The sequence below is a fragment of the Puntigrus tetrazona genome, chromosome 5 (assembly GCF_018831695.1).
Source record: "Puntigrus tetrazona isolate hp1 chromosome 5, ASM1883169v1, whole genome shotgun sequence".
NCBI lineage: Eukaryota > Metazoa > Chordata > Actinopteri > Cypriniformes > Cyprinidae > Puntigrus > Puntigrus tetrazona.
The window spans coordinates 24,580,700-24,597,051 of NC_056703.1; the positions used below are offsets into that span (position 1 = coordinate 24,580,700).

Below are 16,352 nucleotides of genomic sequence, written 5' to 3' on the forward strand. Positions count from 1 at the left end.
GCTTTTATATACCATGAGACACTTTTCAGCTATGTTCAATAAACAGGCAGATGTATTAATAATTATTAATTGTCATAATCAGTTCAATAGCTACGGTATTACATTTAAAACAGGCTGTTAAAGATTGGCCCGTCAACTACTCAATATTCAATTTTGTAAATGTTTGCTGTGTTTTTTTATTATTATAAGTAAATACATAGTTATGACAATGTAACGAATGCATGTTTAGGGTTTATGTTCTTAAGCATTTAGAGCACCAGTCTTAGACGTTTTGTAGACGTTTCTATTCCTTTTTTTTTCACGGGCAGTTAACCTTTTATTTTTGAGATTGTTGAGAGATGGGGATGGCATCAAAAACGTCAGGTTTTAAATTGCATGGGCATATTAGAAGGTGTTTTATCGCTCACAAATGCATTTGCTGCATTCCCTGAAATTCCCTGCTCGCACTATTAACATGTTTTAAAAAGCTCATTTCACAGTGGATTAATTACCTTAGCGTCGCTTAAGTAAAATCCATCGCCAAAGGTCATGCATGGCCCTGTCTTGCCACATGTTAATAAATGCATCTTACCAATGAGAGCACGACATGGCTAATCAGGATCTGTGAGCAGCCAATCAAGCTAACAGTAAAACGCCAACTGCAAGCAATTAGCCCTAAAAGGGTTCTGAATGTTCACACACTATAACCGGGTAGTTAAATGTCATAACAATCCAGCTAATGTTGAACTGCTCCCAAAGACTACTAAAGGATAAGGTAGCCTAAATATTATCAGATAAAAGTCATGTTCGGATTATATTGCTTGTTTTGGTGATGGGCTTACTTTAGAAATCATTCTACAGCATTCTACGGCGCTGAAAACCAAAGATGACGGAGCGAGCTTCTGATCAGAGCAGGGGGGGAGGCTAGTAAGAGTAGAAAACCTTCTCTCTTTTTTTATCTGTTGATGTTGAGGGATCGTATTCTGAGTATTCTTTATCGACCGCTGCCAAAGACGTGGCTGTAAATGACAATTCCGTCTTTGTTAAAAGCTGTAAGCAGTGCGGGGCTTTCCTTTGCAGACAGTGAGAGACATGGATTTGTGTTGCCATGGCAGTGTGCATTCAGCTACCAAAGTCATTGATCTGACTTGTTTAGGCTAAGAGGTAAATACTCCCAAACTCACACGAATACTACACTTGAGATGAAGACGTTACTTAGCGTAGAACATAAAAACAATCTTCTCATGATTGGATTTGCGACATTATAATGACTCAAACTTATGACTTATGTTGTGCAAACCTTTTTTGTGAACTATGAGAAATTCCAAATCATGAATCATTCAGACATTTTAAAACAACTAAGCTGCAAGTTCATGAATAGTCTGAGTGTAGTCATATATATATATATATATGAGGTATATATATATATATATATATTATTGTGTTTTAAAATTTTTATTTCTACAAGGCATAGGAAATTAGCAATTGTTTCTAAAAATTCCAATTGTTTTGTAGAATTGTGTCTGAGAACTCTACAGAGCTACACTTGGCTCTTTGTGTTTGTTTTTATTTCTACAGGCAATTCCAATTGTTTCTAAAAATTCCAATAGTTTTGTAGAATTGTGTCTAGAGAACTACAAGAGCTACACGGGGGGACATTTGTTGCGGATGCATTTCCCACATCTGATATTTCAAGGAAAATGACTGTGGCAAAAATAATGCAATTATTTTTCTTTTCACAAAAATCATATTTAAGGCACCTGAAATACAAAACGTGAAGCGGTGACGTCATCTGACCAGTGAACGCGTCCTGATACTGAGTGGGCCGCTGCAGCTGTTTACAGCTCCTAAAATCTTCTATTGATTTCATGTGTCACTGAAATCAAAAGAGCTGCACTGCGGAGATAAACATGTTGTGCTTGTGTCAGTGTCTGGTTTGTATCCTGAATATGTCCGCAGTTCAACAAGTTTTCATCACAGAAATTAGGCACACGCAACACTTGTGAAACGCCCAAATTAAGTTTATAAGACCAGTGTGTGTGTGTGTGTGTGTGTGTGTGTGTGTGTGTGTGTGTGTGTGTGTTTATATTTAGCAAGGCATACGAGAAAACAATAGTGAAAGAGAAATGTAGAAGTCTAAATATGAAAATGTGTTTATTTGTTGAAACGCTCCTTTATTATAGAGTGTTTCTTCTGAGCGCTCTCAGCTAAAATGTTGCTGTCTAAAAGAACGAAAAAACGGTGAAAGAAAGCATTACTTACTTGAGTTATTCAACTGTGATCATAGTATTTGGACTTTCCTAACCCCCTCGTATCAATTCAATCTTAATGCAGCACATCCTTCAGTATCACTAAACAATCAGGGTTGACGCACTACAACTTAAAGCCCTTCTTATTCACTATTGCATTTTTTTAATTAATAAAGTGAATTAATATATTGTATGGTTTCATATATTGCACCGTGTGAATCTTCATGAGACACTAATATCCACAGCGTAGACATAAAGCGCTCTCCTCATTCCACGCATTATTGCAGTTCTGCCACAATAACAGTGTTTGACAGCTCAGAGGGTTATGAGAATGTCAAACATGGCAAAGAAACAAAAAATCGAGCCACTAATGAACTTCAAGAGTTCTCTGCATCACCTTGAGTCCAGAGAACCCTCTATCTATCGAGAACCATTTGTCTCAATAAAAAAAGAACATTGGCGTTTCGGTTTCTAAAGTATTTGAAACACCTAGCTTTTTGATTCTGTGTCGGGTAGGTTGCCGTACACAAGGTGTCTGAAGATGTTGACTGCATTGCTTTATTAACGGTGGATACGGTGCGTGTCCTCCTGTTTTGGCGGCGCTGTAAATAACTCCCACAGGGCACCACAGGGCCAAAAATACAGCCCGGGGGAACACAGGTGCTGTCAGTCCTAAACCGAAGCTATCAATGCCTCATTGTTGTCTCCAGATTTTAGATGTATCGGATCAAAAATATCAATGCGGTTGCCGTGGAGGGATGCTTTAAGCAATAACACAAACACGCTTTATTGATTTAAGAAAATAAACCGTGTGTGCGTCTGTGTTTGGGCAGAACGGGTAACAGCGGTATTTTCATATGAATACCTATATGGTATATATTCTGATATACAAGTATTATGTGCTATGGTAGGATACGGGACAGATAAAATAAATACAATTCACTGAATCTGAATGTGTATTTTATATAAAAGAAAGTTTATAGAAAACTTCGGTATGAATAAAGGCTTATTGTAGAATCGGGAATGATACTGTATAAAATATACTGTCATAAAAAGGTTTGTTTTAGTGATTAAAAGGCTAATTTCTGAATGAACTAGTAGTTAAACTGAAACATTATGTAGCCTATAGCCTTTGTGTATGTATTGTGTTTCTGACTTTTTAGTGGGGTACAGCATTCCTGTATTTATTGACTTGGTCAATGCATTAATTGGAATAATAAAATGCGATGATCTGCCCTTTTTTTCTTTGGTTTTAGTGGCTTAAACATAGCGACCTGAAGGAGTGAATCTTTGTCGACCCGAGCTAGACTTACTTCTCCCGTTGTCCTTTATGAACGTGATGATGTCTTTGTAATTTAAAGTCTGGGGGTACTCGTAAGGGAACGCGTCCACGGTGATGTTTTCCTCTCTCAGAATCAAGTAAATGCCCTCGGAGAGGAAGTAATGAGGCCGGTCGTCTTGTTTGAGGTCGTGGTAGATCATCAGCGCGCGACTGGTCCAGTTAAAATACGCGTGCAGATGACGGACAAAGTCTCCGAGTTTCGTGGTGGTCGGGCCCGTCCTGACGATAGTCTTAAACTCTTCCGAACGGTCAAAACCGTACGCCGGTCCCCCCGCGGTGATCAGAGGGAGCTTCCAGTGGGACGCGAACCGCCCGACGGACGCCACCGAGTACGTGCAGCCGGGTCCGATGAAGGCGTCCGGTTTGTTGTAAAGTTTTGTGTCCACGGCGATGATCTGCGCCTCGATTTCCGAGCACGAACCCGACGAATCCTCAGTGCTGTAATTCAGAAGGTTGATGGTGTGTCCCCCTAAAAGTCCGCTCTTCTGGATTCGCTCTTGCGCCATCCGGATCGCGGGGAGGACGCGCGGCGATGCCCACGAATACTTCAGATTGTCAGGCAGCAGCACCGCTACGGTAATATTCCCGTTTTCCGCGCTGCATCCCGGCACGAGTACGCATGTAAGCAGCGCCACGAAAAAACTACATCCCATTTCAGGTCCCGATCCCATCTTAAGTTCACAAACAAATCCTAGTAGTGTATGCTCGCCAGGTAACGTGATTTATTCTTCTCAAATCAAACTTCGGCGAATAATATCCCTTGTTGAAGAAAGAGCGCAGTCCGTTCGCGGCGCCTTTTCCCCTTGCAGTCCGACTAAACACCTTGCCAGAGTCTCCTGGTGCTTTATTTGATGTGCTCCTCGGCGTGTGTGTGTGTGTGTGTGTGTGAAGATCCCGCTACACGTCATGACAGCTACTAACCGATCCTCTAGTTAACGGCTCCCTCTGTCTGCGGGTCAGATACACTCTCCTGCTAAATTATAAACTAACCCGTTAACCTGAACAAGCGTTTTTAGACGCATCAATCAGCCAAGGGGGAAATGATTAAAGCAATTAAAATGCTTCAAAGGTAATGGAGGTGGGTAGGGCTGGTGGTTAGTGATTCACTGGGATAAGTCGTATAGTCTAGTTGAACTGTACCTGAGACTTGCCCCGCAGACATTTCAACAGTACTTTATATTGTGTATCGTATTTCTGTCGTGCCATGCCATTAATTATGAATTCATCAGTCGATAAAATTTACGCCAAATAGAATGCTATGCTAGGTTTAAACTGCAGTACTACATTCATTTGCAGCCTTCTACTAAAAAAAAAAAAAAAAAAAAAATATATATATATATATATATATATATATATATATATATATATATATATATATATATATATATATATATATATTTAACAAAAGAAACATGCATAGTGAGTGATGAGGCCCTTCAGCTTCTTTTGAATATCGCACATTTATGTGGGTTAAACATTTAAACGAGCATCGTAATATTCTTGAATTGTCTTATATCAGTAGATTTTATTTTAGGCAAGTCGTGATGATCCGAGAAGACTAAATTATTCAAACGTTGGCTACACACCTCCGCTGGCGGCGAAAAATACTAATAAAATAATAATAATAACAAATCTGATATATGCGTGTTGCCGTCATAGGAAGAAATCATTGTGTAATACAAAATTAACGTTTTCAAAATATCACGGTGATGAACGGGTAATGGTTTTCTGAGAGATTTCTGAGATTTTAGAAGATAAATTCTAAATTCTGAGACGCAAAATGTTGAATCAAAACGTGTTTACAGTACACCTCTATACTATTTATTATTTATACGTATAATGCCGCATTTTACAGTAAATTTTTTGTGTGGCACATACAGTATACACTACGGTTGTGCACATGTTAATGTGATTCTTTTTAATCAAACGGTGATGTGAGGAAGTAATCATATGCAACAAAAAGAAATCAAATCCCTCTTGAACAGTAAACTGCGGAATTGCCATTTCATAAACTGCCAAGAGAGGTCAGACAAGTTCATTTGTAACTAGGGAGCACGATTACCGCCCACACACACACACACACACACACACACACACACACACACACACACACACACACACACACACACACACACACACACACTCCAAAATCTCAAATATAATAGTACACCTAAAAAAATAACAAAAAATCACTATGATCACTAGTCCGAAGTCGACATTCATGGAGGGATTAGACACTTCACATCATTTCCACGTCTCTGTGATCCAGAATCAACACAAACTCCAACGTGCTCCTAAGAGATGGAAACTCCAGCATGTTTGCCATGAATCCACTTTCATCCCAGGCCAACCCAGATGCGTAACCTGGTGTCAAGAGCGCAATCTTGGACATTAAGCAGCGGAAAAAGCAGTGTGGTCTGATGAGTCAGCTCTCATCCTATTTCATGAATGGGGAGAAAGTCAGGAGAGGCCTTGGGTTCACATGTTCATCATCCACCGCTGCCCCAAGAATCACCAGATCTGGAGCACAAAGTGCATGAAAGGTCTCCACCTCAGGGTCCATTCAAAGCAGTGGTTGTCGACTGAACTCACACTGACAGTCAAGAGACCAAATCCAATACCGAACATTAATTCTTCTCAAATGCTGTCGCCAGAATATCACAAAATTAGAAAATCTATTCTAACAGTGTCTTAAAAAGTCTTTATTATAACATTCTTTACATTTAATAGTTCAGTCAAAATGTAAGACTCAATAAAAACATAAAAATTCTTACTGATGCCTATCTTTTGAATGGCAGTACTCACACGCAGCACTGAATCTTTCATTCAAATTATGTTGTTAATATTTCATCAGAAATCATGTAGACATTCTGATTTCTTCTATTTTTCAAAGTAAATTGTTTAATGAACGGGAACTAAATCTAATACAAAACAAAGACAACCTAAACAACCATTAAATACAGTTTTAAATAATTATAGATTTAATAATTTTTTTTAGTTACCCAACACCAGACCTGTGTGAAAATGTATTTGCGCCTGTAGTTACAGATGGACTGCACACGATCAGGTCCGATTACTGACTTCGTTTCATTAAATCAGCATGAAGTTGGTTAAAATGTCAAACACTACGCCAAAGGTAAAAAAGCAATTTCTGAACTAATGAGGAAGAAGCTGTCTGTAATTCTGAGAAGGGTTCTCAAGTGCAGCTAGATTATGCAGCAGGACATTAATTCAAAACAGACTAGAGAGAAAACCCCACTGAAACACTGCAGCAGAACCTTAAACCAATGTTTGAATACCCTGCAGTATTTCTGAATGGCATCAGTTCTGCAAAGAATAGTTGGCCAAAATTATATAGTGTAATTATAATAGAGTTATTGCTGCTACAGGAGTCACAACCATAAGCTTAAAGCAGCTTTTTTTAACATGGGCGAAAAGTGTTAACATTTTTTTCCTTAATACAAAATAATGAATAAAAGCTGTGTTTCATCAGGATAAAAATCTGAAACTATTTGTTGTGAAATACAAAAAAAACATTTTCCCCATCACTGTATTTTACATGTCATAAAGACTGCAACATGCGATTACAAAAAGTGTTGTCTTTTTATTATTTGCGCAATAAACAAACCTTTTTTTTTTTTAAATACAAATGATGAAATAGTTCATTATTGTTTTTCTGATCTCCACTACTGAGTGGTCTTGGGTAGCCTGTAGACACCAGTGGACACAATAAGCTGGTGGGCCCTGACTTTCTTCTGCAGGAACGCCTGCAGCTCGTTCACATCCATCTCAGTAACCCCAGATCCGGCGGCCACAAACATTCGCAGCATGGAGTGTATCCTCTCCAAAGTCATGCTCTCCAGGTTAGTCAGCATGGCCTGAATGTAGGCCCAGAACAGCTGAGAAAAAAGGGACACCAGTTTAGCGTTGTCTTAGCATCACAAGGCAAGAAAAAGTATGAGTGTATAAATCACCTGTAGTTTCTCTTCTCTTTGCTCCGACTGCGTTGCGGTATTGGAGTCTCCCTCTTCATCACTGTCTATGAGCATGACGCTCCTGTCGGATCTCTCTCTGCAAGAGCTTGTCTCCTGCACAGTGTATCGACCTCCGGCTTCCTCTCGCAGCACGCCCTGCTGCTGCCACAGAGCTAACTTCCTGCGCACCATCTCCTGTGGCACGCCTAGGACACCACTCAGCTCTTCCAACGTCCACGTGCCTAATGAAGGACAACAGGTAGTGAGGTCTGTGGCACACTGGGTATTTCACATGCTCATAACGCTGGAGGTCAAAACCTGGAAAGCAGTACAGGGAATAAGGCCTGCGGGTAACACGACATCAAAACATTTGAATGTTTTATTCCATTAAATTAAAATACACCAGTTATAATGATGTTAACAAGCGCATTAAACGGGAATGCTGTCGTGCTGTACTGACATCAAAATAAAAATTCTCTCAGAATTTTTAAATATTTCAGTCTGCTCTTCATACATCTTTCACTTTATGTGGAAAACAGCAGGTATATAGTTAAATAGCTTTCTTTGTGTTCCACAAAAGAAGGTTATTCAGATCTGGAACACCCTAAGGGAAAAAAAAAAAGTATTTTGGTCTTCACACCTTTGTCCTGGAAGTGTAAAATGATGGCAGCATGGATAGGAGTCACGGTGAGGTTTGCGATGGTTCTGTCCTCCAGCTCCACATCCAGCGTAACAGAACCCAAGTGAGGCTTCCACCTCAGAGTCCTCATGGCCTGCAAAATTAAAAAAAGCATTTTGATAACACTTTAGTAAAAGGACCAATTCTCATGAGCATATTCCACATCTCTATTCCCTAATCCTACCCAATACCTAAACGTAACAACTACCTTACTAAATATTAAAAAGCAGCAAATTAGAGGAGTTTATTTAGGAGAAGGTTTTAGTTAATGGTTTGGTAAATCTCATAAAACAGTGTGAGCAGCATTTTGAACAATGGAACAAAGAGAAATCGTCAAGTGGCATGATTTGAGTATCATGAAGAACTGAAGAATCTAAAATAACTCTCGTCTCGGCACCGGGTGCAGACTTTTGGTGCTCAACACATCATCTGGGTCTTACCACAAAATCGGTGGAGAAACAACGGACTGTTAGTACCTTAAGTTTTTCAAAGCGGTGCGTGTAATCCTCCATGGCTTTAGAGATGACCGGAGGCAGTTCCATCTTCTCCTCCTTCAGCTGGGGCCAGAACTCAGATGAGATGATCATGGAAGACAGCGGTAGCGTTGACTGCTCCTCTACAGGAAGACGACTCTCTTCCTCGCGAATATTGGAATTGATCCGCCGAGAGTCTGCTACATCCTACAGAGAAAACCACACAAGTTCGATAACAGGAATAGCTCACATAACGGAAGTAAAACCATTTGAGGTCACACGTCATGATAACACGATGGCAAATAACTAAGAAGTAAATATGTGGACTGGAGTCGGGAAAAGCGCAAGGCATACCTTTAACATCACCTCACAGTAGTGCATGTGGGATTCTCCAAACCTCAGTTTCAGAAGCTCCACGTTACGAATCTCTCTACGAAAACAAAGACAGAGGGAGTTAAACTGCACTTCTCATTTTCCTTTGCTTTAAAATGTCTTTGATCTTTTGTTAAAAGTCATTATAATATAAAATACATTTCCAAACATTTTTTTATATTTAGTTGGGATGTTCCACTAACAACACAGAACGTTGTGTGTTAGCAGATTCGCTAAGCGACACTCCGGCATAAAAAATATATATGCATGTTTATTTGCAGCAGTTATGCTAACAACAATAAAAAGGCACTCTAGTAAAAAAGACACTAAAAAGACATCCTGCTCACTCCACAGTCCCCCTATTACTTACTGTTTGCAATAAAATTTGATCACAATGCATAGCAAAGTAAAGAGGCTGTCACTGAAGGACGGAGAAGTACACACTATTTTGGACTGGAACAACAAACCGTTTCCTGTCAACCGATCGTAACAAATGGTTGTTAAAACATCTCAAAGCTTTAGCAGCAAAGACGATTTGAGAGGACGATAAATGCAAAACACAAAAACCGATAAAAAAACCAAAGCAAAGTTGACAAGGTGATTGAAGAGAACTAGGTGAAGGATCATAGAGAGAAAAGTGTGCATGTTCGTTACCTGGCTGTGTTGTAGTTGAGCTGATGCAAAAGTCGGTCAGCCAGAACAGTCTTGTACTCATTAATGAAGATCTCTTTGCTTCCATAAATGCTCACCAGCAGACTGATGATGTCGGAAGAGCGCCGTTTAGAGCCAGTTTTATCTACAGAGAGAAAGACACGTGAGAGAATGTTGATCACCTCTTAGGACCCAAATTTGGACCGAAATTCTACACACATGCGAATGGCTGTTAAATTAGACAGGAATATTCCATGAGATATTAATATTAATAAGCTATCATAAATACTTTTTATTCGGCAAAGAATCCTCAAAAAACAAATAAATCAGTAACAGCTAACACTAACCTGTGAGAGCATCAGTGGGATCTGGGGTCCAGTCCTCTGGATCGCTCCCCTCATCTTCACTATCCTGTGTCTCCAAGGTAACAGGGTCAGCTCGAGAGAGCTCATTGGCTAGATCAGTGCAACCCTCTGCGTCTCCTGTCAAACTGCCCACTATTTGACGCACAGTGTCCTCGCGCGTTCTGTAATTTACAACATTACAACAAAGAATGAAGCACTTCAGTGACGGAACTGGTTTACAAACAAGCACGGCTATCTTGAGACACACGACCCCAGTGACCTGAGATATTTGCGAATGGGTTGGCAGGCCACTTGCAAGATCACCATAGAAGGGTCAAGCTCCCTCAGAGCTTTGATGGCAGAGATGTAAACCGTGATGATGTCAGATGTGTGGACTCCTGAAGAGAAAAAAAAAGAAAACACGATGAAAGTCAAAACATGTTCACACGTGAGTATTCAGCAGCGTCCCGAATCGCTGACCTGGATGCAGCAGTCGTGTTTCAAAGGCCGATTTGAGGGAGGCAAGAAGCTGCTGTCTCTGATTGGTCCGTTCCAGGCAGAACTTAAGATCCTCGATGGCAGGAATAGACTCTGGAAAATCTGCGCCAATTAAGCAGAAACAAACAATTTCCCATGAAACAACCGAGATGGCATTACATGTAGCACGCTGCATTAAGGGAGTTCTCACCTCGTATGATGCTGAAGAGCTCCTCGATCCTCATGTTCACATAAATACGGCAGAAGAACTGGTGCATGTGACAGTGCCAGCGCTGGAGGAGAGCGTTGGCCGGCTGACCCCTTGTGCTATCCGTAGGTGTGCCATCACTGCCCACATCTTCCACCTTACTGGCAAACACCCTGCTGAGCCATCCCAAAACCTGCCCCAACCACTGGAGACGCAGTGATTTATCCATGTTAGTACAGATGCGCATGCATCAGTAACACTGCACACAATTTCTTAATGAACATTATTTAAAATTTAAGTGTAAAAAGGGACTTGCATCATCAAAGTCTGTCAGGAAAGAGCTCTCGTATTCTCCCCTGCAGCGCTGCTCCATCCTCTGCTCTATCAGCTGGTGCAGGATGCTGGTCACAGCCTCTGAGCTCACACGCTCCAACAGCTGTAGTGTGGAGCTGAAATTAACATCGCAAAGTGACATTAGATAAGACATCTTTAGCAAGCCACCTCTCCAACAAACCATTCGGTGTTCCTCTGAATGTTGCCGTTTCGCAATAATAGCTTTGGACGTCTACAAACGTCAGCACACGAAAACGTTTCGCACTGAACACCTTGCCTCTCCTGTTGCTAAACACAGAACACTTGTGCAAAATATAACATACTCGATGATATTTAAGTGTAACAATTTGAAATATAGGGGTCTACATCAGACTGACTGTACAAAAGAAGGAGTTGGGGATGGAGGAGGGTAATTTGCTCCTGAGCAAGTGGAAAAGCTGCCGATTAATACTGGAAAGAGCGAGATTGAGCAAGCCTGACTCAAAGGAACGCTAATGCTTGATTCATGCACCCTTACGCCACAGCACTATTACGTAAGTAGTGACTAAACAACAAAAGAAAGGGCAGCACCTGTAGTGTTATCAGAACAGTACTTCTCTTCAACTCACAGTATGTGGCTGAGCTCTTGAAGCTGCTCTAGAGCTTCCTGACACCAACACAGGTGAGGGAGGACGGCACAGCCTGGGCACAAACCACCTTCATCGTGCTCGCTGGCGCCCTCCTCAGCCTCCACAGCTTCCCCTGCCTGACTCATGTGCACGGAGAACGTGCGGCTGTAAAACTCCAACACGCGCTCCTGCAGCACAGGTGAAGGGGAGAACAGGAGAATGGCACGAATGACAGAGAAAGCCCTCTCTGTGAGACCCCGGGCCCCGGGACCGGACAGACCCCCACGGCTCTCATCCTGCCACGAACCCAGTCTCTCAAGACCATCTTGAAAAATGAAACGGAGAGTTAGATTAACACGGCAGACTCGGGAAACACTGAAAATGATGAATCATACGAAGAAATATCAGGTCACAATACAACCTAAAAGCAAAAATAAAAATGATAAATAAACACACTTTTCAAAGTCTGGGTTCATAGATTATGTCAGCAACTCTAACCACGAGAATATCTGTGACGACAATCAAGAAACACTTGTTTTCAGTTAATCACGTTTATGATTTGAAGTGTTCATACCTATTTGTTCTAGTTTTAAGCATAAACTCACTCAAGTAAATTTTGCATAAATACGGTATATATTCTGGAAAATTTAAGGAAATATTGAGATTTTTTTTTGTTTGTTTTTTGTGGTGCATGTAACATTTAATGTCACAAATTTAAGACTTTCAGCTGTAACGTAAGACCCTTTAAAGCCTTAATTTAAAAAATAAAAGTCTATTAAAACATTTTGAGACCATTTAAGACCTACAGGGCCAAATAGAGGGCTCTGCAAACTTCTAAGGGTCCACAGGATGACTCAAAGTTATTCATATTAATTTGCATTGGTATTATTATGCTTTAATATGTTAAAACAAGCATAATTAAAATAAAACAAGCATAATTAATTAAAAAGCACAGAATCAGGATATATATATATACCAAACATATTTGAATAAAACAGTTGCCACAGAGTAGGGTGTGACATACCAAGGAAAGGTTGCAGCTCCTGGAGAAGGTTTCTGAAAGCTTCTAGTAAAGCCTTTGCCCTGTCCCTCTCCTGTGAATCCCCCTCTGGCTGCTTGAGCCCCGTCCAGAACTCTGGAGCCACAGAAGTAGTCAGACGCACCTGCAGGGTCTCCAGCAGCCATCCTTCCACATACTGACCCAGTCCATGAACACCCAGCAAGGCCAAGGCCTCAGAGAGAACATCATCGGTCGAAGCATTTGGCGGCACAGGAGACACCTAGAAAGTTACAGCTGGGTTTCAGCCTTGGGCACGTGAAGGTACTTCAGTTACTTACGTTACTTGTTTTTGTTAGTGCAGCTACAATCAGAAGCTGGACTTAGCTTGGATTTGGGATAGAAGCGATTTCAGCAACCGTTTTTACCGATCAATTACTCTGTAGTACATGTAACGCTCACCAGTGCAGATGTCACCGTGTCCCAGGCTGCTGAAAGTCCCTGCGGCATTGACTGCACCTCGTTCATTCCTCTTTTAGGCTGTAAACAATAGTCATATATCCTGGGATACAAGAATAATGTTCGTCGCGGTTACTGTACGTGGATTTTCATTTTAATCCGTGTCTGTTTTGTCCAAAATCATATGGTCAAAGCTATATAAAAGATCCAGTTTAGCTTTTACGTCTACAAATTATAGCGCTTTTCTTCAAACGCTTGTCGCGCGCTGATGACCACACGCTGACGTTGTTCGTAATAAAAAATAATAAAAGTAGTAGTCTTGTGGCATTGAAAAAAATTAAATAAAAGTAGTAGTAGTAGTAGTAGTAGTAGTAGTAGTAGTAGTAGTATTTACGACAATACTACTACTACTACTACTACTACTAATAATAATAATAATAATAATAATAATAATAAATAATCATAGGTGACGTTACAGGTGGTGCGCAGGTATTTGACACTATCATAGATTAATATACAAATGTATCTTACTGTAATGTGTATTTTTGTATCAATGTAAACTATTTTTCTACAACTGCATTCTAAATTCTAAAATAAAAGTCTAACGGAAACCGACGTGATGACGCTTTCTGTACGTTCCCATGGAAACAGGAGGGAGACTTGATTTAACCGCTTCTGGAATGTTTTCTCAGAAGTTACTCCCCTCGCTGATGTGTTCCATTTAACGCCCGGTAAAGTTCGTGGCTTGTTCATTCAAACAAGAATCTGTCTCAGAAGGTACAACCAGGAAACAGACTTAAATGCCTGGTCGCATGAAACGCTCTTAGTGATTAAATTAGTGCAGGCGGGCCTCTTCTTTTAGTTAGCGAGCTAAGTTAGCCTGCTAATCAGAATGACCCAGCAAGGAGCTGCTCTGCAAACCTACAACAACGAGCTTGTCAAGTGTAAGTAGCTTTGACCGAGATGTATGACGATATATACGTTAGGTTTTCTTTTTGATATTATTTAGTTGTATGTGTAGAAGAAGGCAGCTCGTCTCCTGACATTTGTAGTGGTTATTCTAGCTTAGTAGTGATTAGAAGACTTGCGTGACAGCGGCCGTCCTGTGCCTTTCGTCTTTTCCCGAAAGAACAACACCTGTGTTTGTGTGAGAGATATGAATACGGTGTTTTTAAAAAAGTATTTGGACACGTGTATGCCAGTGTCATTACATTTAATAAGTCAGATCAGTGGTTTTCTTATTTTGCTGTTCGTCTTTGTACAAACAAACTTTGTAAATCGATGTATCTTATGCGCATTACGGCTGCATTGATTTGATTACAAATACATCAAAAGTCAACTGTAATGTTCTGAAATATTACAATTAAAAATAGCTTTTTTAAATTATTTTTAAATACTTTATAATATAATTTACTCCAGTCTTCAGTGTCTCACAATCCTATAAAACATGGCTTTTCTCTATATTTTTTTTTTTTTTTAGTAGGATGGTTATTCCAAATAGAAGACTTTTGTAACCGTTTGTTTTGTTCAGCATCCCTTCTTGGGTCATGAAAATATATCCACTGTAAAACACAGGTAAAAAACAGGTAAAACTCAGACATATCTGAAAGATTCGATTCCGCAGTTTTTTTTAAATATTTCATGTACTTTTGAAAATCTAGTATGTAGATAATAAGCAGTTGTCGTCACATTTCTTCTTTCATGAGAGGGTTTGTTTCCTGTATTATTCAAATAATGCAGTGACGACTATGAAAAGTGGAAGTATTTCCACGTTTGTGTGCCCTGTTCATCTGAAGGCCATATGTATACGCTTGAGGCGGGCATAATGGCTTCTGAACTTTACCTCCACAGGAATAGATTAGGTTTCGAGGTATTTTAAGATACAAAAAAGTTATTTTAAACTGTATCATTAGTTCATAATATGTTTGATAAAATAAAGCATAGAGAAGCATAAATGTTTTTACGAAAATTGTATATACCCTCACACAAAAAGCGTAGGTTTTCGAGGACTGTTTGAATTAGATGTTCAGTTAGTAGGAGGAACTGCTGAGCAAGCCCTCATCTGCAACTTCTACACACTCCCTTTCAGCTACCACAACTTGAACGGAAAGAAACATTTTCAGCATGTGCCCGAAGCCTCCTTTTTTAATTTTTTTAAAACTGACCCCTTTTGTTCTACAGGCATAGAGGAACTGTGCACTAAAAGAGAAGAGCTGAACCGGCTGATCCAGCAGGAGGAAGCGGAGAAAAGTCGTCTCCAGCATGATATCCGTGTGCTCACAGAGAAGCTGAGTCGGGTGAACGAGAGCCTGGCACGCCGCCTCGCTGCCCGCGCTGACTTTGACCGGACCATCGCCGAGACGGAGGCTGCGTACATGAAGGTAAGGACACAGTCAAGACGTTTTTTTAACAGTTCATCTTCTTTTCACCGACGGCTAGCTTTATTAATGCTGCACAGGCCATGACTTAACAGTATTAATTAATATAGGTACTTAAAATGAACAATGCTAAAACTGGCTAAGCACGATTATCAGCTGATTATGGCCACACTGCTGCTAAGTTAGTCACAATGTTTTTTGTGTTTGCCAGCGCCATTTGAGAAAGGCTTTAAACTAAATCACGTGGCCGTATATTAGCATATTAATAATCCTGGTCTGTCAGTACGTTTAAAGTTTAATACAGTGAGTTCTACATCTTAAAAATATCCAGCCTCTTTTTGAAATGATAAAATAGTTACGTAAAGCAATTGTTATACGTTTAGTTTGGTCTGTTTAAATTTGCCAGACGGATGAAGTTCAGTGTCGGTGATTTGGTTTTGATCTGTGAGCTGTTCTAGTTTAACTAAACCTCTGCTCTCGGCCTCTTTCAGATTCTTGAAAGCTCTCAGACACTTTTGAGTGTTTTAAAGAAAGAAACCGGGCATCTGACCAAAGCCACTGAACCAAGAAGCAGCAAAGACCTTTGAGTAATGCTGAATGGTCCTATTTGTGTATAGATATCTATCTATCTGTATTCTGTTGTTCTCTCACTTCATCTGTTTCATCTTCTCCAGACGTCCCTCTCGTAATCCTATCAAATCAGAATGTAACTTCTCATTCTTATTCCGAATTACTGTATCTAATTTTATAAATGGCTTTGATATAGACTAGCGTTTAATGTAATGTTTTTATTTAAATGCAATGTTTTAATAAAGAGATATTGTGAGTT

The 16,352-nt window shown here is 40.1% G+C and overlaps 3 protein-coding genes across 4 annotated transcripts in view; 1 reads left to right on the plus strand and 2 right to left on the minus strand.

The window, feature by feature from the left end:
• The window catches only part of npr2 (natriuretic peptide receptor 2), a 38,988-nt gene extending 34,552 nt beyond the window's left edge, over window positions 1-4,436 (minus strand). The window contains exon 1 of the mRNA XM_043238812.1: window positions 3,542-4,436. Coding sequence (XP_043094747.1) covers window positions 3,542-4,241 — 700 coding nt within the window. The 5' untranslated portion in view covers window positions 4,242-4,436. The remainder of the gene's footprint in view (window positions 1-3,541) is intronic.
• A 2,588-nt stretch (window positions 4,437-7,024) lies between these two features.
• anapc2 (anaphase promoting complex subunit 2) lies at window positions 7,025-13,417 on the minus strand. Of its 2 annotated transcripts, none has more exons than XM_043239193.1 (14): window positions 13,149-13,417; window positions 12,714-12,969; window positions 11,690-12,014; window positions 11,065-11,197; window positions 10,752-10,953; window positions 10,544-10,663; window positions 10,344-10,461; window positions 10,067-10,245; window positions 9,723-9,864; window positions 9,051-9,126; window positions 8,700-8,903; window positions 8,185-8,317; window positions 7,545-7,786; window positions 7,025-7,469 (listed from the first exon to the last, which is right to left on the minus strand). In XM_043239193.1, the coding sequence occupies exons 1-14, from the start codon at window positions 13,212-13,214 to the stop codon at window positions 7,257-7,259; spliced, it is 2,409 nt and encodes an 802-aa protein (XP_043095128.1). In that variant the 5' UTR covers window positions 13,215-13,417; the 3' UTR covers window positions 7,025-7,256. The 2 variants fall into 2 exon arrangements, 1 of the variants encoding a protein (XP_043095128.1); XR_006250980.1 differs by having other exon boundaries at window positions 7,329-7,469; window positions 7,545-7,862.
• A 369-nt stretch (window positions 13,418-13,786) lies between these two features.
• Window positions 13,787-16,349, plus strand: ssna1 (Sjogren syndrome nuclear autoantigen 1). The gene is made up of 3 exons (XM_043239196.1): window positions 13,787-14,089; window positions 15,327-15,526; window positions 16,015-16,349. The coding sequence occupies exons 1-3, from the start codon at window positions 14,038-14,040 to the stop codon at window positions 16,108-16,110; spliced, it is 348 nt and encodes a 115-aa protein (XP_043095131.1). The 5' UTR covers window positions 13,787-14,037; the 3' UTR covers window positions 16,111-16,349.
• Window positions 16,350-16,352: the final 3 nt, after the last annotated feature.

Excerpts from the sequence above, each read along its gene's own strand:
- anapc2 (XM_043239193.1), bottom strand. The coding sequence starts at position 13,214 with ATGAACGAGGTGCAGTCAATGCCGCAGGGACTTTCAGCAGCCTGGGAC. Across the intron at positions 11,198-11,689 it reads CAAGAGCTCAGCCACATACT|CTCCACACTACAGCTGTTGG; the intron begins GTGAGTTGAAGA and ends TGTTAATTTCAG. Across the intron at positions 9,865-10,066 it reads TCCCACTGATGCTCTCACAG|ATAAAACTGGCTCTAAACGG; the intron begins GTTAGTGTTAGC and ends TTCTCTCTGTAG.
- ssna1 (XM_043239196.1), top strand. The coding sequence starts at position 14,038 with ATGACCCAGCAAGGAGCTGCTCTGCAAACCTACAACAACGAGCTTGTC. Across the intron at positions 14,090-15,326 it reads CAACAACGAGCTTGTCAAGT|GCATAGAGGAACTGTGCACT; the intron begins GTAAGTAGCTTT and ends TTTGTTCTACAG. Across the intron at positions 15,527-16,014 it reads CGGAGGCTGCGTACATGAAG|ATTCTTGAAAGCTCTCAGAC; the intron begins GTAAGGACACAG and ends GGCCTCTTTCAG.